This window comes from Hypomesus transpacificus, chromosome 23 (genome assembly GCF_021917145.1).
Source record: "Hypomesus transpacificus isolate Combined female chromosome 23, fHypTra1, whole genome shotgun sequence".
NCBI lineage: Eukaryota > Metazoa > Chordata > Actinopteri > Osmeriformes > Osmeridae > Hypomesus > Hypomesus transpacificus.
In genome coordinates, this window is record NC_061082.1 from 19,239,988 (window position 1) to 19,261,649 (window position 21,662).

Genomic DNA, 21,662 nt, shown 5'->3' on the forward strand with positions numbered 1-21,662 from the left:
GCAACGTGCACACGACGAACCCACACGCCACACACAAATACACAAACAGGCTCCTCAAAATGAGAGGTTTCATGACTGGGAAATGAGGCCCACTGTCGCTTGCATAATTGCTCTCTGGAAGCCATCAAAGAAATGTGAAATCCCACGTTGTCACCTCCCTCCTCCCAGCTCGCGTCTGCAGGTCCTCGCCACAGTTTGGCGTAACCCTGGTGACCTATGAACTCTTGCAGAGATGGTTCTATATCGACTTCGGGGGACAGTAAGTACATGTGACGAGTGTTCGCGGGCTACACGAGTGTGTCATTACCTTCCTGGCGTGATCTCTTAATTGCGCTCCTCCGTGTCTCTCGTCTCCAGCCGGCCTTCAGGCTCCGAGCCCACTCCCGGGTCCCGGATCTCAGACCTGCCCCCGCTGAGCGCAGACCACCCGGGAGGCTACCGGCTGGCCGCCGCCACCTTCGCCGGCATGGAGAACAAGTTTGGCCTGCACCTGCCCAAGTTTAAGTCCTCCGGAGGGGTGGCAATCAGCCAAGCTGTGCCTAAAGAGGAGCCCGCCCCCGCGGCCTCGTAGACGGACTGCTCGTCACGGCTCCGCAGCCTGCCTGCTCCTGGAGTTGGGCTGCCGAGGATATTAGGTTTGGTTCAAATGGAGCAGTGCCTGGGCTTCATTCATATGCATTTGAATGGCTCCTACCTTGAATGGTGCATGAACAGGGCTTTTAGGATATTCTTTTTTTTTCTCCTTTGCATAGCTTGCACAATGTTACTGTACATATTGTACTTCTCTGTGGAGACACATTATGGCATCGAAAGGGGAGACCTTACAGCATTTCTTCCAAGTCAAGCATATATATATATGTGTGTGTGTGTGTGCGTGTGGGTGGACAATCATATATACAAGAAACTTGAATGGTTGTACAGATGTTTTCAAAGTATTCTATTTTGAAATCATGACAAGGGTCTTCAAATAATTTAAATGTATTTATTGTATTTTGTTGAAATAAATCATCCAAAGGTTCATACTGTGTGAAAAGTACATTCCGAGATGTATGAAACTGCGGTAGACCTTCTACAAGAAGGCAGACACAAAAAAGGCATTAGTTTAGATTTGACATCCAGTAAAGAGACACTACAGTATGTGATTGACTCAGCAGATATCATACCCTCCCCCAAAACGGCATCATAAACTCAGGCATTAGAAGCTATTCATCACAAACTCTAAACGTCAACCAGATGGGTGACATCTTCAGTGACAAATGTCACTTTTCAGAGGAATACATCGGTACAAAGAAAGACATTCAGATTGAGGAAAAGTTACATCGGTTTATAATTTACAAACAAGGGGGCATTTGGCATTCGTCTAGTCTAACAGGATTGTGGTGGAGGATGAGATATCTCCTTCCCTGTGTGGAGCAGACGTGACAGGATCCAGCAGGTCAGGTGGAGGAGCGAAGACACAGGTCACAACCTCGGGTACGCGACCTCGGGTACACGACCTCAGGGGAGAAGATCAGATGAAGCCGTCCTTTGAGACTGGATGGCCACCAGTATGGATACAGACACGTGATACATGTATGTTAACATTTCTATCTTTAAGGCTTCTGGTTCGGGACTACTGAAGAAAGGTGAATAGCTCGTTTGTATTGCAGAGGATGGCTTTGCCACTTGTGTCTGAGGTTGATAGCCCTATTACTTATCCTATCCTAGACCAGGGCTTAATCAGCCAACACAAAAAGGCAGGAGTGTCATAGTGTGTTTAAATCTTAACCAGAAGGTCTTCACATAACCAGGCCCCTCCTGAGCCCCATCAAGTATTTCCCCTTCAGTCTGAACGAGGCTGCATCTCCGGCGGTAACAGGCCCCTCCCCGGCCCCCCCCCCCCCCCCCCCCCCCGCGCTGGCGTTGCCGCGGCGACCGGCTCAGGCGGCGAGCCGCTGTGCTGCCAGCTCCTCGGCGTCGTCACGGTTCTCGTTGATCTCCGCCAGCGTGCGCACGAAGCGTGTCCACTCGTCGCTCCGGGGAACGGCGATCTGCTGGAGGGGGGGGGGGGGAGAGGAGGAGGGCAAGGTTGATGAGTCATCATCCATCTCCGGGGGCCAAGAGATCACAGGCAATCTAGCAAGCTGCCCGGGTGGGGGGGGGGGGGGAGCTGCCTCCTGGACCCAGAGCCTGGCCGTCCTGGCCTGACACACACACACACACACACAGGAGTGGCCCTCACAGCACGACCTGCCAACGCTGCGTCTGTTATCTACGGATCCAGCGGATGTACCCTCCCAGGACCGTGAACACCCAAAGTCTGGGTTCAAGTGTCGTCATCTACTGGCTCTCACCATGACCTTCTTAACATTTCAAAAACGGAATATATATACTGTGTCTGCTTTGATGGAGCGTTGTGACCTGCCATGCAGAGCGGTCTGTGCTCCAGTCCTGATGGAGCGTTGTGACCTGCCATGCAGAGCGGTCTGTGCTCCAGTCCTGATGGAGCGTTGTGACCTGCCATGCAGAGCGGTCTGTGCTCCAGTCCTGATGGAGCGTTGTGACCTGCCATGCAGAGCGGTCTGTGCTCCAGTCCTGATGGAGCGTTGTGACCTGCCATGCAGAGCGGTCTGTGTTCCAGTCCTGCTCTTCTACTCACCTCTCCCACGTCGTAGACGAGGATCTGTCCGTCCGAGTCTCCCACGGCGATCTCTCTGCCGGAGTGGGCCCAGCGCACCCTGTTCAGGGCGGGGTTCCCCTCCACCGTCACGCTGGCTGTGGGAACCTGCAACGCCGGCAGCAGCAGCCGTCAAGCCCACACACATCCCACAGGAGGGCAGTGTGTGTGTGGTGTGTGTGTGTGGGAGAGAGGGAGGGCAGGGTGTGTGTGTGTGTGTGTGTGTAGGGGAGAGAGGGAGGGCAGGGTGTGTGTGTGTGTGTGTAGGGGAGAGAGGGAGGGCAGGGTGTGTGTGGTGTGTGTGTGTGCAGGGTGTGTGATGGGAACGCTCCTGTACCTCTGTGTCGTTGTTGAGGTTCCACAGGTCCAGATGGCCCACACCATCCACACAGGCAAACAGAGCAGGGTGGACCGGGGACCACATGACGTCATACACATAGTCAGAGTTGTCCTCAAACGAGTACAGCGGCTTGTTATTCTGAGAGACAGAGAGAGAGACAGGCAGACAGAGAGAGACACAGAGAGAGAGAGAGAGAGAGAGAGAGAGAGAGAGAGACAGGCAGACAGAGAGAGAGAGAGAGAGAGACACAGAGACCGAAAAAAAAAGTTCAAAGAAAGAAACAAAAGTCAAACCAAAAAAGTCACACAACTGTCCAAACGGCCACCATAGCAGTAACCACCATAGCAGTAACCACCATAGCAGTACCAAACAGGTAACCTGGATCCAGTGCCGCATGGCAGTGTCTGGCCCCTGACAGAGCAGCTGTGCAGGCGACCGGGGAGCTGAACTACCTTGGTGCTCCACAGCTTGACGGTCCAGTCGAAGGAGGAAGTGACAAACAGGTGGGTGAAGTCCAGCGGCCCGGCCGCCGTGTGACAGTCGATGCCCGTGATTGGCCCGTGGTGGCCCTCGAACATCTCACTGATGCCCGCTTTGCTGTGGGGACGGACACACACAGCATGACGTGATTGACCATGGACGAACACGGATGAGCCATCTCCGTCAGGGTGAGGGTGGCGAGCGGGCAGTGCCGGTGTGCCTGGTGTGGCTGAGCGGGCAGGGCCAGGGTTGGGGAGAGGCTCTCAGCCCCGCGCCACCAGACTGGGCCTCTGATAATGACTCGGAGAGGTAAACACCCAGCGTGAGTGATGCTTCTGCATTATTAACTGGGATGAAAGTATCATACCATTGCAAATGAGCTGGAAAATTCCCCCTCAATTACGGAGGTGACTCTGCCTTTGCGAAGCCCAGCGACCACCCCCTCTCGGTGGTGTGTGAGCTTACTGCAGGACACTGGCCACGCCCTGAGTCCTCTACACCCCCCCCCCCCCCACCCCCCAACGACAGCGCCGTGGAAACAAACCCCAACTCCGTCTCAGCGGGACAGACAGATATTTAACAATCTCCCTCACCCCGAGAGAAGAACTCGCCCAGAAGAAAAAGTAAAGGGGGGGTGGGGGGGTGATGTGATGGCTCAAGACAAACAAGAGGGAGGGAGAGAGGGATGGAGAGAGGGATGGATGGAGAGACATTTGTTTGCTAGGCTTAGGGCCAATAATCCTCCAGAGTTTTCCGGGATGTGGTCTTTAGGGACAGAGCGGACCCCGGGCGGGGGGGGGGGGGGGGGGGGGGGTTCTTGTGGTCGTACCTTCCATGACGACACGCCATGTAGACCGATCCGTCCTCGCTGCCCACCACAAAGTTGTTGACGTCTCCCAGGGGGAAGGACATGGAGGTGACCGCCACCGCCTTGGACTGCTTGAACAGCGTCAGCTCCAGGCTGTCCTGAGGAGAACAGCACACACACTCAGGCAAACACACACTGTGGAGAACAGCACACACACTCAGGCAAACACACACTGTGGAGAATAGCACACACACTCAGGCAAACACACACTGTGGAGAATAGCACACACACTCAGGCAAACACACACTGTGGAGAATAGCACACACACTCAGGCAAACACACACTGTGGAGAACAGCACACACACTCAGGCAAACACACACTGTGGAGAACAGCACACACACTCAGGCAAACACACACTGTGGAGAACAGCACACACACTCAGGCAAACACACACTGTGGAGAATAGCACACACACTCAGGCAAACACACACTGTGGAGAACAGCACACACACTCAGGCAAACACACACTGTGGAGAATAGCACACACACTCAGGCAAACACACACTGTGGAGAATAGCACACACACTCAGGCAAACACACACTGTGGAGAATAGCACACACACTCAGGCAAACACACACTGTGGAGAATAGCACACACACTCAGGCAAACACACACTGTGGAGAACAGCACACACACTCAGGCAAACACACACTGTGGAGAATAGCACACACACTCAGGCAAACACACACTGTGGAGGCCAGCACACACACACACTCCTGGTCGACAGCCACAGCCTGGAAGTCCACTTGACAGGTATTGATGCACGTTCTAAATTCAGCGAGCACTTTATAAAATGATGAACATTTGCCATGGGGGCTTTGGCAGGGCTTCTGGAAGGGCATGGCCGGCATCACTCACTTCCCTGACTTTGAGGAATGACTTACATGAGAAAGTAAAGGCTGGAGCGTAGGAACAGCTAAACAACACTGCTGAATGGACAGATCTGGTCTAGTCCAAATGTTTGACGTTTGTTATGAATGGGCAGCTCAACATAAACAGACGACACAAGGTTTGGCTGTCCTGTCCCGGTAAGGTGCAGTTAAAACTATTCTGTTCTTACCCAAGCAAGCTTCACCTGTCATGATGGGATTAACAGTTCTCATTAGATTCATACCAGTCTCTACGGAACCAGTCGCTACGGAACCAGTCGTTACGGAACCAGTCGTTACGGAACCAGTCACTACAGTACCAGTTACTACAGTACCAGAAGCTACAGAACCAGTCGCTACGGAACCAGTCGCTACATAACAAGTCGCTACAGAACCACTCACTACAGTACCCGAAGCTCCAGTACCAGAAGCTCCAGTAGCAGAAGCTCCAGTACCAGTCACTACAGTACCAGAAGCTCCAGTAGCAGAAGCTCCAGTAGCAGAAGCTCCAGCAGCAGAGCAGCAGCAGAGCAGCAGCAGTACCTGGGGCTGAGAGAGCATGTCCAGGCTCCAGGAACACATCTTCCCATCTGTGGAAATGCTGATCAGGTTGTGGGCGTTCTGGGTGCCCACCACGTTCACACAGTACACTGGGTGCTGGGAGAGGGAGGGAGAGAGGAAGGGGGGGGGGGGAGAGAGAGGAAGGGGGGGGGGAGAGAGAGATGACAGATGACAAGCTCATTCCTCTGTACTACGCTTGCTTAAATACGCATTAATGAGGACATTGAGAGCTGTTCATTCTCAGGTAGGTGACGGGGGGGAGGGGGGGGGGGGGGGGGGAGCTGGGCGGTCCAGGGGGGAGGCGGGAGGAGCTACCGTGTGGGCCGCTGCTGACAGGGGGGTCCTCTGGACGGGGGTCCTCTTGTTGCTCCGGTTGTCCCACAAAACGATCTGCCCAGAGTAGGTGCCCCCCACCACCATGTTGGGGTGGAACTTGGCGAAGGTAGCGGACATCACTGCAGACTGGCATGGAGAGAGAGAAGGAGATTGGTGTGTGGCAGAGAAATAACTCAAATAGAAGAGATACGTGTGTGTGTGTGAGAGGGGGGGGGGGGTGGCTGGCAGCAGAAGGATGAGGGAGGGGGCTACAGGTCGTTCCAGCGGACGAGCGCAGACCGTCAAGCGGCGGACCTCTGGCGATGTCCGTCTCTGTCACCTCCAATCAGCAACGTGCTCTGAAAACGGCCCCCAATTTCACACACGCTAGTAATAATATACAAGCTTTCCCGCCCGGGGCAGTGCTGCGGTGCGCCGGCCCCCTGCTTATTTTCATTTTCAGTTTGAACAATCTCGTGTTTTCCATGACTCGCACCTTTCGCCACGACACCGAGCCCAGTCCTCCAAGCTCCTCTCACCAGGATATATCACGGGTGGATTATGTTGACGTTATTCATGCGTGATGTCGCTCTCTCATTTCGCCGCCGTTCCCCCGCCTCTGGGTGGCTTGTTTGCTTTTCTGCAGCCGTATCCATCTCCCTGTACCCTGCACATCTAATCACATGTTCACATTCATCTGGCCAAGGGACTTGCTTTCCCCTCCTCCGAAAAAGTGACAGTTTGGTGAGGAAAAGCTCATTTCCCGCCCACTTGGATCCATGGAGGAGAAATGAGTTCACACTTGTGCTGGGTTTGATTCCCCTGAGTCGGAGCCAGTGACTGCCTCTGTGGAGGCACCACATGTGGTTCTACTCAGCCTGTCGCGGGCAGGGATCCTGGGGGCGCTCAATAGAATCAAGCAGAGCAGCCAAGAAGCTTCCTGCAAGCGGAGCTCGACACAGAGCCCTTGTTTGGTAGCAGATCAGGACTCCAGCCCCTGGACAGCCCTGCCCGCTGGGTCCTAAAGAGAGCCTGGTCCTACTCTAGTCCTAGGCCCTGGATCTGGGTCCTAGTCTAGTCCTGGGTCGTGGGCCTAGTCTAGTCCTGGGTCCTAGTCTGGGTCCTAGTCTAGTCCTGGGTCCTAGTCTGGGTCCTAGTCTAGTCCTGGGTCCTAGGTCTGGATCCTAGACTAGTCCTGGGCCCAGGCTCATCCACGGCGCCTCAATAACACATGTTTGTGGATAGATGTGGTTGAGGTGGATGCCAGCCTGCTGAAATCACAATGTGCATCGGCCAGAGGGGGTTGGCTGAGGGAGCTATGCTGGGAGAGGGGGTGATATGGAGGGGAGGGGAGGGGAGAGGAGGGGGTGAGGAGGGGAGGGTGAGATGGAGGAAAATGAGGAGGGCTTGGCAGCGTGCCACACTCGTCATGAAGAGAACCACCCATGAGGAGGAGGGGAGGAGGAAGAGGACGGAGAGGAGGAGGGGAAGGAGAGGAGGAGGGGAGAGAGAGAGAGAGGTGGAGGAGCAGAGCGTGCAGGAGGGGGCTCTACGGCCAGGGGGGGGGGGGACAGTACCTGGCAGTGGAAGACGTACTCGGGCGTGTTCTTCTTGTACTTCATGTTCCACACCAGCGCCACGCCGTCCGGCTCGTGAGGAGCTTCCTCGTTGTTGTTGTACGAGGCCACCAGCAGCTCAGGATACTGGTGACAGACACATTGGCCCCAATGAACATCAGGAGGAAGTAGACAGGCCCCCAGGCGGGCGGGCCAGGCTCCGTGTGAACACGCCTGCCTCAGCCTCTGCCGCGGCATGCCTGGCAGAGCGCGTCACCGCCCCTCCTTCAACAAGATTTATGGCCGGGAAACTTCTTTTTTTTTTCTCTCTCGCTAACAGCAGTCTGGTAAATAAAGTTTGTATCCGATCCAAGAACTCTGCATTCACGTTTAAGGACGGGACTTCTGAGGAAGCCCTGCAGTAAAGCTGACCACCGCACGGCGCTGGAGAGCGTTGAAAGTGGCGCCCCGGGTCGCTCCTAAAAGACGCTGTCAGCAGAGCGGCTCAGCGGAGCGGAGCTGGAGAGCGGGGCTGGAGGAGGCCTGCTCGCCAACACTCGCCAGATGTAAACAAACCATTAACCTCTGCTGCCTCTCATATTGTTAAAACTGAGCTTTACAGTTTGTGAATACACCCGTTTGGGGTTCAAACGGGAATGGATATCGCTGTTAGCGGGCGCTGTTAGGAACAATGAGCTGGTGTTCAATCAGTGTCAGAAGCCATTGAAAAACTAGGAATAACACGAAGGGAGAAGTCCAGGGAAACAAGTCATTATGGCCGCTGACTAAGTGACGATTTAGGCGTGACACAAGTTCCCTGTTCCTCGGGGATCTGTGGCCCTACGTAAATATGTCAAATACACGCCGGTTAATCATAAAGAATTAGGCCGTTGGCATGGCAACTCGTTTAAACGCATTAGCGTCTTGGCTAAATACACAGTGTGGTTAAACTCCCGACACAACGGCGGTAACAGAGGGAGGTGGCAGGCAAGCTGCATCCAGGATCAGAGGCAGTCTCTCTGGGTCAGGGGGAGCAGGGGGGTACCTGAGGGGACCAGTCAGGGGGAGCAGGGGGGTACCTGAGGGGACCAGTCAGGGGGAGCAGGGGGGTACCTGAGGGGACCAGTCAGGGGGAGCAGGGGGGTACCTGAGGGGACCAGTCAGGGGGAGCAGGGGGGTACCTGAGGGGACCAGTCAGGGGGAGCAGGGGGGTACCTGAGGGGACCAGTCAGGGGGAGCAGGGGGGTACCTGAGGGGACCAGTCAGGGGGAGCAGGGGGGTACCTGAGGGGACCAGTCAGGGGGAGCAGGGGGGTACCTGAGGGGACCAGTCAGGGGGAGCAGGGGGGTACCTGAGGGGACCAGTCAGGGGGAGCAGGGGGGTACCTGAGGGGACCAGTCCAGACAGGTGACTACTCGGTGCTTGGACCAGCGCTCGTCCATGAACTGCCTGTTCAGAGACAGCTTGGCTCCTGCTTGGATCTCCCTGGAGGTGAAAAGAAAACACACAATCACTTCAGGGTTCATGTAACCTGTATCGAATCCATCTTCACGCCTGGTGTACCACTAAGCCTTGTGTGTAAAGACATTGATCGTATGGCTTCTAGTGTTTGGTAAGGGGCCTTTACCCCTCCTTCTCCTCCAGGTCACGCCCGCTGTAGTCGAAGAACATGTCCACGTGCTCGGACAGGGCCCGCTCCACGATGCGCGTGCTGTGGTCGAAGAAGGTCATGAACTCCTCAGAGTGCAGGATCTGCAGCTTCTCCTCCTCAGTCAGCTCGTGTGGGGGAGCTGGATGCACCCAGAGAGACACAGACACACACAGAGAGACACCCAGAGAGACACCCAGAGAGACACAGAGAGACACACAGAGAGACACAGAGAGACACACAGAGAGACACACAGAGAGACACAGAGAGACACACAGAGAGACACAGAGAGACACAGACACACACAGAGAGACACACAGAGAGACACAGAGAGACACAGACACACACAGAGAGACACACAGAGAGACACAGAGAGACACACAGAGAGAGACACAGAGAGACACACAGAGAGACACACAGAGAGACACAGAGAGACACACAGAGAGACACAGACACACACAGACACACACAGAGAGACACAGAGAGAGACACAGAGAGAGATAGAGACACAGAGAGAGACACAGAGAGACACAGAGAGAGACACAGAGAGAGACAGAGAGACACAAAGAGAGACACAGAGAGACACACAGAGAGACACAGAGAGACACAGAGAGAGACACAGAGAGAGACACAGACACACACAGAGAGACACACAGAGAGACACAGAGAGAGACACAGAGAGAGATAGAGACACAGAGAGAGACACAGAGAGAGACACAGAGACACAAAGAGAGACACAGAGAGAGACAGAGACAGACACACACAGAGACAAACACAGAGACACATAAGAAAACAGGCAGACACGCAGACAGGGAGAAAGACAGGTCGACTCAGAAATCACTTGTCCACTAAATGCCCTGTAAGCTATGTCTGTGCTAGGCCAGCAGCGTGGAGACACCCAGGACAAGTGGCAGCTGAAGGCTGCAGCAGCAGGTTCCTTCTGAACCTGTGGGGCAGTGGTGCGTGGTGAGACTAGGCGGCGTACCCTCCTCCTCCTCGTCCTCCTGCACCGGGGGCTCGCTCTGCGTCTCCAGCGCGGCCTGCGGGGGGGAGCTCTCCTCCTCCTCCTCTTCCTCCTCTGGTGGATGACAAGAGACACATTGTGAAGTCAACCTGGCAAAGCAGGAGTGATTCCAAGTCTAACTCCTGTATAGGATTATGACAAAACACGGCAATATTCAACTGGGACAATTTAAATGGTCACTCTTTGTGGAGGTGTTTTCAAATCAATGTTTCCATATCAATTGACCACCATGCTCCCAACCCAGTCCCTCTCAGCTGCACAGTCAGTGATCCTGGCCTTTAGAACCCCTCCAAAGTCCTGCTTTTGTCTTCCAGCCAGCACACTGCATCCTCAGCAGGATACTCTGGGTAAGGGAATGGAACAGTCCCACCAGGCGTTTGTTTGGTTTGCCAACACAATGTCACCTTTCAGAAAAGACCTGAGCTTCTAAGGATCTGGAGGTTGTCGTTTGTGTGTGGGGGTGTGTATGTAGGGGGGTGGGGGGCGACCCAGCGGGCGTCTTGTCGCGTTGCGGTCCCATCCCCCCACCCACCCTCCCTCCCTCCCCCCTGTACCCCATCCCCAGCCCCGGTAATGAGTCCCAGCCATTCAACAGGGAGTGTGGTTGTCAGTGTAGCCATCTCCCTGTCCCACTACCCAGTAGCCCCCCCCCCCCCCAGCAGGACGGGGCCAGCGGGCCAGAGGACGAGGAGCAGCTGTCCGGCCCCCGGCCCCCCGGCCCAACCAGCTGACTGAGCGGCTCTGAAGCAGATGGCGCTGCTGGGATTGTCTTCTCGTCCTGAAAAGGTGGCATGAGGATGGCACAGAGGTTTTCTGCCTGGTCGACCCTAGACAAGCCTCTGCCTGAACAGCAAGCCTGCGCAATTATCGTCTCGGTAGGGGGTCTTACGAGGCGCTATTCAACCCCGGAGAATGTACAACAAAATACAGCTTGTAGGATGGACCAGCTGGCAATCCACACACTGGCTCATACACAAGAGCGCTTTCTCAGACGAACATCCCAAACCTGCTTTCCATACATAGGCTGCTCCTTTCATGTATGCATAAAATCAGGAGAAATGGATTCAGGCGTAGGAGAAAATATTTGTCTGGGTCTATGTAGGGTCCATTCTATGTAAAACAAATCTATGGTGACTGCTTTTCCCGCCGCCATTTCCTCTCCACTGAGATAATCTAAATGATAATGTCATCTGTCACTTTGTCTATATAAAGTGATTCTTTTCCTTTCTCTGATGGCGCTTGGGGGGGGGAGGGGAGGATGAAGATCTGCTGTTCTGATTAGTTTACAGAACTGGGCTGATGACACAACCCATTTCAATACAGGGCCGTAGTCTGGAACCAAAAGGAGAAGGTTAAAATCTTTCCTTTCAAGGGCCTCAATCAGGCTTAAAGGAAAACAGTAATCACTGTCTTTCAGCTGGGCTCGGCCAGGCTCGTCAGGCCTCTCCCCGCCGAGGCAGCCAGAGCAATCAACCTGCCAGGCATTAGGAGCAGATAGACAATCTGAAAATAAAGGGTATAATGCACCTGCCAGACAAAATGGCCATTTGGAGAAAAGCTAGTGATCCTTGTGACCCTACTGGGGGGTGGGGGAGGGGGGGGAGTGGGGGGGGGCACCATGCAGAGAGAGAGAGAAACATTTAACAGAATTCACCCGGATCAGCGATGTCCTGCACACTGACACCTCCCCTCAAAGCAGGTCCAATTATGGCTTTTGTACCACTTAAGAAATAAAAGCTTTTGTGGGGAGTGGAAGCCCACTGGGGGGGGGGCTGGGGGGGGTGGGAATAATCACAGGTCTTTGTCAATGGACAATATATTAATGCAAACCCTACATGGGTCCAGTGTTGTTCAAGTACAAAACTAATGACCTTTACTCCCTGCTGCAGGTGTGCTCATCTCCGACCGCCGCAGCCACCACCGACTCACCCAAACTAACACACAAAACAAGCCTTTGCCTAAACTACTGAGTCCCATGTTTGGATTCCCCATGTTGGAAGTGCTCGAACGTTTCTCATGTATGACCAGCTAAACAGAGAGACGGATAAAAACAGCAATAAAAACAAAACATATATAGATTTCAATCAAATTCTAACAACAAACTGGCATTGGTTTAAAACATATTTCCCTCCGGGGGTGATGTTGGAGCGGTGATGTTGGAGCGGTGATGTTGGAGCGGTGATGTTGGAGCGGTGATGTTGGAGCGGTGATGTTGGAGCGGTGATTATGGTGCGCTCCGTGTCTCTCTGAGTGGACCTGCCACGCTCACAGGGGGCGTAGCACTAAAGTCCTCTGACAAGCAGGTGGATCCAAGACCCAGTCAGCTGTGACACGGCACGCTTCAGAGAGCGCTGACACCTTCACCAGCAGTTTAAACACTGCTGACCCCCTCTCTGTCCTTACATAATAGAAGAGCACTAAAGAGGAGGCTATTCTACTTACACAGGTGGTCACAGCCTTCTTCTCAAGCTCCTACCGACACCAAACTCAAAATCCGCGGATGAAAAGCGGGTGAGACCGATGGGGCCGGGGGGGGGGGGGGGGGGCACTCTGTTCCTGCAGAAACCAAGTCTGTGGCAGGAGACTACATCTAACAATAGACAGAACCTCTAATCATCAAGTGCGAGGGTATAAAAGGTGACTATGCTGGGAGAGAGGCACTTTTAACAAGAGGCTGTTGAGACCCTTTACTGATTAAAAGTTTTGACCTTCTTCTGAATTCTCTGTGATTAAAACAATCAAATTTAATTAAATTTCAAATTTACTCAAATGCTCCCTACACTTGTAGTCCTGAAGCCTTTTTTATATCTTTTATTTTAAAGAGCTCCAGACAGACACTCTGAGTTCCCCGTGTCCTCTTGTTAAGCAGCACTTACTGACGCAGCGTTAAGTTGGGCGCTGCTGTCGGAACATGGGTCCTGTTCTGGAGTCACCAGCCACAGACATTTCCTGCACACTATTGGCCTAAATCACAGCCAATCATTCAATGGCTTGCAAACCAGAAGACTCAGCATTAGTTTAAAGTCCTGTAAGTATGAACTCTGGGAACCAGACCAATCTGCCAGCTCAGGGTTAAGTTGCTCTGGAAAGTGTGTCTGGCCATTCTCCCAATCACACAGATTTCCCTCCGGCATGGAAAGTGTCGGGCCAATCACAACCGTTTACCTGAAAGGGGGCGGGTTTAATAAGATGGTTGTACAGAGGAGTGCAGTCGAGGCATTCAAAAAATCGAATACATTTGAAAACAACCAAGATGACGTTTTGTCTCTCTGATTTGGTCTTCTGTCCAATATTATCCAGAGACATTTGGGTCTGCGCTTGTTTATGACGCCCCTTGTCAATCCAAAAATGAACTGAGAGGTTCCAGACTAATAAGCCTTTGCGAAGTGATCTGGTGATACCAGGCAAATAAATATACCGTTGGAGTCGCAACTGGAACCATCTGGTAGGTAAATGACTACCGCTACACTGTCACTTGACTCATAGCTTCCAATTCAACCATTCCCCTTTACAGACTGCCTCTCCGTATCCAGAACGGGAGAACACACGCTGATCCGTATCCAGAACGGGAGAACACACGCTGATCCGTATCCAGACGGAAGGATTAGTAATACACCTTTAATTCCGTTCTCTGGGGCTCTCTCTTACGGCGGCGTGGGTGGCGGCACCAACCCCCGCTCCCCCCCCCCCGCCCCCGGGCGAGCAGGGAGCCCCGCCGCCGTGGCTCCCATCGCCGCCCGCCGACCTTGAGAGTGTCGCGCCGTCGCCTCCTCTTGACAACATGATGAATCGCTCAATCAGAGCGCCAGCCCGTCGCCGCCCCCCCGACATCAAATATGCGCAGGAGGGGTGCGAGTCGCCAAGGGGACGCCGACTCGCCGAGTGCCAGGCGTGATGGCGCGGAGGCGCCAGGGAGAAGAAGGGGAAAAAAAACGAAACAACGTACAATGTCACTGAGTGTGTTTTGTTATGTGCCTGTTCGCTGAGCGGAGAAGACAGGAGAGGGAGAGAGAGTTGATGAAATGATTGCATAGTTGCAGGGAGTGATGGGGGTCTAGTGTTGAACAGCCGGCAGAAACCATCCTTGTTTAACACGGTCTCACAAAGGCCTGCATGTGGAGCCCACGGCCGGCGCGGCGCGGCTGGGGCCAGCTTCTCAGCCCTCACCGCCTGGCCCTCGCTCACGGCCTTCCAGAGGAATCATAGCGTTTGTCCTCCGTGATAAAGCTCTGTCACCTGGCTGGCTTCCATCCTGGATGGATATGACAACCGCACAATGTCAACAAAGTGTGAAGGAAGACTTTTCTTCTTCTTTTTCTTTTTTTAGCACCAAGACCAGAGCTCAAAGCATCGAGCCAAGCTTTGTTTTGTCCGCTTCAATGAAGATACACAACATACCATTTCATGGACAACAACACTTTTCTGAGCACCCAAACCAAACATAATACCTCGAATAAATGGGCAAGGACCTCGAATAAATGGGCAAGGACCTATGTGATAAGTGATAAAGTTTCTTGTGCCACAGTTTCATATTGTTTACATTAACTGGTCATGTCCTCTTTAGGGGAATCTTCAGTTTTAGATTTGGTACCTTAAGACTATGGCCAACTCACTGGTTTACAGCTAGTCTCAGTTACTGCCGTAACTCTGACAGCTAACACACTGCAAGCCCAATATATACCAAGAACTTCCTACGAGCAACTCCAAAAGCAGTCAATGTATTTACAACTTTCCGTAATGTGCTTTACATGTACATGCTAAGGGATATATAGATATAGATATATTCTGGTTTTGAAGATAAGTACAGACCAACCACATGAAAGCTACTGTGTAGCAATTACATATTGACATGCTTCAGATGCATTAGGTGGGCACACACACAAAGAGCTTCAATATCTTCTCCAATCTACTGGCTCTCAGCTCCCTACTGGCCCTCTCATACTGCATGTTAATTGGAGCGGGGGGTGTATGGGCCTGATGGGGTGGGGGGGGGGGGGGGGGGGGAGGGTGGGTTTAGGGGGCAAGCCTACGTGTGTGAATTTAATCTCTCCTTTGACTTCTTATGTTTCCCGGGGCCCCTGCAATTTCCCCTGGCTTTCATCTCCGTGCTCGTTCCAGGCCCTATCCTTCCCGCTCTGTGTCCTCGCTCCCCCACTGGTGTGATCACACGGGCTCGCCGGCCGCCCGCGACACACGGCACCGCCCGGCGGCGAGCCTGCCCCACCTGCTTTCTGCTGGGTCAGGACCGGGGTCTGGGTCTCCTTGGTGTAGGACACCATCTCCCGGGGGGGGAAGTCCACGTGGGTGACCTTGGCCATGCCCAGCTTGGCCGCGCTGCACCTAGGAGCACACGACAGCTTCAGACACTCTCCAGGGGGTCGAGGAGAACAGCACATGACGAAGCAAACACTGATAGTGCTAGACACAACATAAGTACACAGTTGTTTTCGGGGGGTTTTTACGGGCGTCTCAAGCACCGCCATTAAATCTTAATCTTTAGATTATTCATGAAGATGAGAAGGGTGGTTGGTCATTAGCTTACAATACAATCAGGAAAAAGGATGCTTTTAAATCAGGATTAAAATGGCGAGATAGTCAAGAGGAGCATCAATGCTTGAGTTAAGAGAGAAAGAGAGAGAGAGAGAGAAAGTGACCGAATGAGAGAAACAGCGAGACAGAGACACACAGACAAAAAGTGAGAGAGAGAGAGAGAGAGAGAGAGACAGACAGAGAGACAGAGAATGATTAGAAAGGAGAAGATAGCCTTCAGTACCCCAGTTCAGAATCAGAGTGAAGCAGGAGCGTGGATGGGTCAGAGTCCCAGTGTAGAGTCCTGGTTAGTGGCACAGCAACAAGGCAGCATTAGTGAGAGAGAGCAGCCACAAAACAGGGAGAGGAAACCAGTTACAACTTATACACACAGCATGCTCACTGCTCCCAAAGAAACGTCTGTTCAGTTCACTCAATATCATATCCCAAGGATCATTCCATTCAAAATATTGGAAGGAAAATAAAATAAAAACACGTGCAGATTATTTTGTACGTGCCATATGTAACATTGAAGATTCATGGTTTATTTAAACATTCAGTGTTTTATTAAATCATTTTTGTCCTGTGGATCGGGGGGGGGGGGGGGGTTATAATGCATGTAAAGCAGGCCCTTTGACTGAGATGGCATGTTTAACTGAAGAGCCTGAAGGCCTGAGGCAACAGGAACTATGTCACACCATCGGAACAGGGGAGGGAGGGAGGGAAACAGAGTGAGCAACAGATGAAATAGAGAGAGGGGGGGAGAGAGAGAGATGGGGAGAGAGAGAGAGCCCTGAGGCAGAAAACATGACCTCCATGTGTGTAGGAAATGGCCATGCTGGTGAGGGAAATGACTCAACACGTAGGGCCCTGGGCTGGAGGAAGAACTCCCTGGGCCTGGTGGGACACTGGGGGAGCTCCAGTTTCAGCCCAGGGACGAGGCTCTAATTAGGGGTTAAGGAGTTCCCCAGGCTCCCCAGGACCCTGCTGGTTCATTGTTCATTTAGGACTGTGCTAATTCAACAGAACACACACTCAATAAACATGCACACCCACAGCATAAACTAGTCATCCTTTTCTGGGACGATATAAATCTCAGCATGGTTTTTTTTTCAGGTTTTTTTTCCACGTACATGGTTTGTAAATGCAAGTTCTTAGTGTGCAACGCTGAACTGTACAGAGGTTGGCCAGTGTTGCTCTCCAGAGGTCTGACCCCATTGAGACAAACAAACAGAAAACAAATAGGTTAGTTTAGTGACTTGTACCTCAAATTTGACAGTCGCAATGAGCAACATGTTTTGAGTACATGACCTACTCTGGGAAAAACTTTACTACTGTAGCATGGGCACACAGCAATGCTATTATGATTTAAAATACACCTTTACCTTTCAAATTCACCTCCCCACAATATTGAAAAGACAACGATTTAAAAAAGCACACTAACTATTGTTTTTAGACGATGACCTACATGTGAAGACCTGTGAGACACAAAGGCTAAAATTATATCAACATTTGCCTTCAGTCCCAAATCTACCTGTGCATTTAAAATAAATAGGTGCATTGCTGCCACAATTACAGCGGCAGCGTGCTTTGAGGATGGGGGACTGTAAACTGAGAGAAAGTAAAGCATTTGGTCATAAAAACATCCAGGGGTGTTGCTACCTGGGTCCCACGGTGCCATCGCCCGAGTCCTGGCTCCCTGCCTCGCTCGGCGTGCCCACAGACTTGGAGGTTGGTGACGTGGAAAGGGGGGCTGAACGGAGAAACAGACAGATCCGCTGTTACAGGACGATTCACATGGGTGCAACAAAATATAGAGGGGCAGTCGGCAAAATCAAGAAGAGGAAAAACAGCTAAACATGGAGCAGATATGGAGTAAACTGGTAAAATAAAATAAAAAGAGAAAATAAAAAGAGAAAATGGCTTTAGTTTGTGCCATTGGCAGTAGAATCTTGTTAAAGATTGAACTGTAAAAATGTATCTAGACCAAATGGATGACTTGCTAAAATAAGTATGTATGACTGCATGACTCCCAACATTACCATCCCCTTTTCCTGTTGTTTAGCAGCGACCACAACCGTTAGGTTCTATAATGGATCACTTCTGTCCCCTTGTGGTTGCTTGGGAAATTGTTCTTCCACATTTTTTGACTATTGTAGTTGGAAGATTTAAAAGGGACAGTTTACTCAGAAAAAAACAAATACTTTCCCTCTTATCTGTAACGCTGGTTATTCATCTAGATTATTCTGGTGTGAGTTGCCAAGATTTGGATATATCGACCACAGAGATGTCTGGCTTAGCGCACCACAAGACAAGCCCAATCAAGCTGCATCATGTCCAACAGAAGGCAGACATCTCTACGGCCCATATCTCCCAAACACCTCAAGAGAAGGCAGCACGCTCAGCCTGTTTAGTCCCGTAAGCTGCAGTTGAGGCGTGGGTTTCTTACCCGCAGGTGTGTCGGTGAGGCCCATGCTCTGGAGCAGGGCGTCTGCCTCGCGTCTCTTCTTCTCCAGGTCCGAGTCGTCCGGGTGCGGGGCGGCATCCTTCTTCTGGTCGGCCTGATACACAGGAGGACGCGATGGAAGACTTTAGGCCTCTCAGATCAGGAGCAGCTTACGAGGCTCCGAGGTGATGCTTGTTAGCCTGCCGTATGTTGCCATGCCAGGGTGAATGTCTAGGCAAGGTGACTGGCCGGCATTTCTATATGTATATCTGTATTTTATATTTGCATTTCATTATAATCCTCATTTATTTTCATCTGTAAAGCATGTGCTTTGTGTGTAAGAAAGGTGCTGTATAAATGAAAGTGATTCTTGCTGTAATAGTGATTCTTGCTGTAATAGTGTTCAGGCTGTAATAGTGTTCAGGCTGTAATAGTGTTCAGGCTGTAATAGTGTTCAGGCTGTAATAGTGATTCTTGCTGTAATAGTGTTCAGGCTGTAATAGTGATTCTTGCTGTAATAGTGTTCAGGCTGTAATAGTGATTCTTGCTGTAATAGTGTTCAGGCTGTAATAGTGATTCTTGCTGTAATAGTGTTCAGGCTGTAATAGTGATTCTTGCTGTAATAGTGATTCTTGCTGTAATAGTGTTCAGGCTGTAATAGTGTTCAGGCTGTAATAGTGTTCAGGCTGTAATAGTGATTCTGGCTGTAATAGTGTTCAGGCTGTAATAGTGTTCAGGCTGTAACAGTGTTCAGGCTGTTACAGTGTTCAGGCTGTAACAGTGTTCAGGCTGTAATAGTGTTCAGGCTGTAATAGTGATTCAGGCTGTAATAGTTTTCAGGCTGTAATAGTGTACAGGCTGTAATAGTGTTCAGGCTGTAATAGTGTTCAGGCTGTAACAGTGTTCAGGCTGTAACAGTGTTCAGGCTGTAACAGTGTTCAGGCTGTAATAGTGTTCAGGCTGTAATAGTGTTCAGGCTGTAACAGTGTTCAGGCTGTAACAGTGTTCAGGCTGTAATAGTGTTCAGGCTGTAATAGTGTTCAGGCTGGACTTGCCTCTTTCTTTTTGCGCTCCTCTTCCTTCCTCTTCTTCTCCTCTCTGATCTGGGCCAGGCGCTGTTTCTTCCGTTCAAGCTCTGCTTTCAGCTCACTTTTGTCCGACATGATGGCAAAACTATGGGACACATTAAAAAAAACAATCGATATTTCACACCAAACCTGTTCAAATGGGGCACTGCTGACTTGTCATTCACTTGCATACCGTTTACAGTCCACTAGTTGACACAATGCTGGATCTAAAACAACGAGCTCTAGCAACATAGTACAATTCTTGACAATGAACAGGGTTCTGGTCTGAAAAGTGCTCTTCTGTCAAGGTACTTCAGACTGTATTAGGCCTCACCGGGATGCTAGAACAACATGGCCAGCAACTTATTCGCATCTGACCGAAGGATACAAAGAAACTGAGATAAAGCAGTTTTAGAGTTGGACAAAGTTGGCACTTGGTGCGTTTGTTTCCGTTTTCAACCTAGCTAGGCTTTTAGCTAGGCTTTTAGCGTTGACCAGGCTACTACTGTCAGGTGTTTAGCTAGGCATTCTTAGCCAAAAAGCTCCCACGTACAGTAACTGCAGCAGGCTAGCCAGAAATGTTTGTTTTGATTGGCAAAGTGAGTCTAGTCGACAACGACAATTGATGCCGATGCTCATAGGCTACAATTGTTTATCAACTAGGCGTTCTCACCTCCGTCCGAACAAGGATGTGCTAGCGGCACCGCATCATCATCTTCGCTGGCTGTCTGAATGTTATGCTGACAGCTAACTACGCTTTCGAAGTAGCCCCACCCAAGTGCTGCATACTAGCTAGCTAGCTGCTAGCGAGCTAACGTTAGCTCACAAAACCCATTTGGTACGAGTACACATTACGGTATGGGTATCTATCGTCCTGATACCTGGGGTTCCTGCTGTTGGCAACGTTGAAGTCATTTGGAATCTGTCATATGTACGCTACGTGTCTATGTTAAAGTGTCACAAAACCAAGTGAAGTCGCTAGTATAACAAATAATTTAAAAATACTAGTGCTGGTTAGCCAGCTAGCTAATTAGCCAGTTGTGGGTTTACAAATTGGGTTGGCCTTCGACTCCTGCAGCAATATTGAACAACGATTAGCTCTAAATGTAACCTACACATTTGTTTATTGGCAACTTAATGCGCTTGCTATTTATTCAACAACAGTTATACTTATCCAATTTAGGGCCACTTTGTTCACAAACCTTAAATGTGTCCACACCACAGCAAGTTTTCCTGCAACCAAACACAACGCACGAATGCGGAATTACGGATGCCGAGTAAGGACAGTGTTGATTTCAGGAGACCTAAACTTTGATGTATTCTGTCTGCCAGTAGGGAGCACTCTTTAATCCAGGGGTGTCGAGCTCCGGTCCTCGAGGGCCGCTGTCCTGCATGTTTTAGATGTTTCCCTGATCCAGCTCACCTGATTCGAATGAATGGTCGTTATAACAACCCTTTTAATTGAATCAGGTGTGTTGGAGCAGGGAAACATCTAAAACATGCAGGACAGCGGCCCTCGAGGACCGGAGTTCGACACCCCTGCTTTAATCACAAAAAGCTACACGTTCAACAGTCTGAAATATTGTTTGTTGAAACATGATGCATGTTAATGATAAATTGCTTTCCATATTGTTAATCGTTGATATTCTTTTATCTTTGTTGTTATTTTTAGCTGAAGTTATTCTCAGTTGTTTTGAGGATGAACATTTTCAACATTTTTATGTTTAAATAGGCTGCTAGGGATTGTCAAGAGGAGAAGGACAAATTCCAGTATACTTGTACCTGTTATACTTGTACCTGTTATACTTGGACCTGTTGTACTTGTACCTGTTATACTTGTACCTGTTATACTACTACCTGTTATACTTGTACCTGTTATACTTGAACCTGTTATACTTGTACCTGTTTTACTACTACCTGTTATACTTGTACCTGTTATACTTGTACCTGTTATACTACTACCTGTTATACTTGTACCTGTTATACTTGTACCTGTTATGCTACTACCTGTTAAACTTGTACCTGTTATACTTGTACCTGTTATACTTGTACCTGTTATACTTGAACCTGTTATACTTGTACCTGTTATACTTGTACCTGTTATACTACTACCTGTTATACTTGTACCTGTTATACTTGTACCTGTTATACTACTACCTGTTATACTTGTACCTGTTATACTACTACCTGTTATACTTGTACCTGTTATACTTGTACCTGAATTGAATGAATTGATGTTTATTGGCCATGAAAGTTTGCACAGACACGGAATTTGATTTTGCAGGAGAGCCTACCTAGGCA

At 50.8% G+C, this 21,662-nt stretch overlaps 2 protein-coding genes across 12 annotated transcripts in view; one reads left to right on the forward strand and one right to left on the reverse strand.

Moving 5' to 3' along the window:
* The window catches only part of LOC124485353 (calcium-binding mitochondrial carrier protein Aralar1-like), a 20,110-nt gene extending 19,090 nt beyond the window's left edge, over positions 1-1,020 (forward strand). The window contains exons 17-18 of the mRNA XM_047046933.1: positions 169-259; positions 358-1,020. Coding sequence (XP_046902889.1) covers positions 169-259; positions 358-571 — 305 coding nt within the window. The 3' untranslated portion in view covers positions 572-1,020. The remainder of the gene's footprint in view (positions 1-168; positions 260-357) is intronic.
* On the reverse strand, positions 969-20,637 carry dync1i2a (dynein, cytoplasmic 1, intermediate chain 2a). 11 transcript variants are annotated; one of them, XM_047046923.1, is made up of 19 exons: positions 20,564-20,637; positions 19,350-19,467; positions 18,298-18,409; positions 17,511-17,601; positions 16,982-17,056; positions 16,093-16,152; positions 15,544-15,659; positions 10,281-10,373; positions 9,275-9,437; positions 9,033-9,132; positions 7,669-7,794; positions 6,092-6,238; positions 5,759-5,872; positions 4,306-4,442; positions 3,449-3,593; positions 2,994-3,134; positions 2,575-2,764; positions 2,449-2,526; positions 2,160-2,400 (listed from the first exon to the last, which is right to left on the reverse strand). In XM_047046923.1, exons 2-19 carry the CDS (start codon positions 19,455-19,457, stop codon positions 2,330-2,332), a joined length of 2,067 nt encoding a protein of 688 aa, XP_046902879.1. In that variant the 5' UTR covers positions 19,458-19,467; positions 20,564-20,637; the 3' UTR covers positions 2,160-2,329. The 11 variants fall into 11 exon arrangements, with proteins under 11 accessions (XP_046902884.1, XP_046902883.1, XP_046902886.1 ...); XM_047046928.1 differs by lacking the exons at positions 2,160-2,400; positions 2,449-2,526 and adding an exon at positions 969-2,030 and having other exon boundaries at positions 2,639-2,764; XM_047046927.1 differs by lacking the exons at positions 2,160-2,400; positions 2,449-2,526 and adding an exon at positions 969-2,033 and having other exon boundaries at positions 2,639-2,764.
* Positions 20,638-21,662: the final 1,025 nt, after the last annotated feature.

Bases quoted from the DNA above. Each gene is read 5' to 3' on its own strand.
- dync1i2a (XM_047046922.1), bottom strand. From the start codon at position 19,457: ATGTCGGACAAAAGTGAGCTGAAAGCAGAGCTTGAACGGAAGAAACAG. The intron at 18,410-19,349 runs GCAAGTCCAGCC...CCTGTGTATCAG, and splicing joins AGGAGCGCAAAAAGAAAGAG to GCCGACCAGAAGAAGGATGC. The intron at 9,133-9,274 runs GTAAAGGCCCCT...TTTCACCTCCAG, and splicing joins GACCTGGAGGAGAAGGAGGG to GGAGATCCAAGCAGGAGCCA.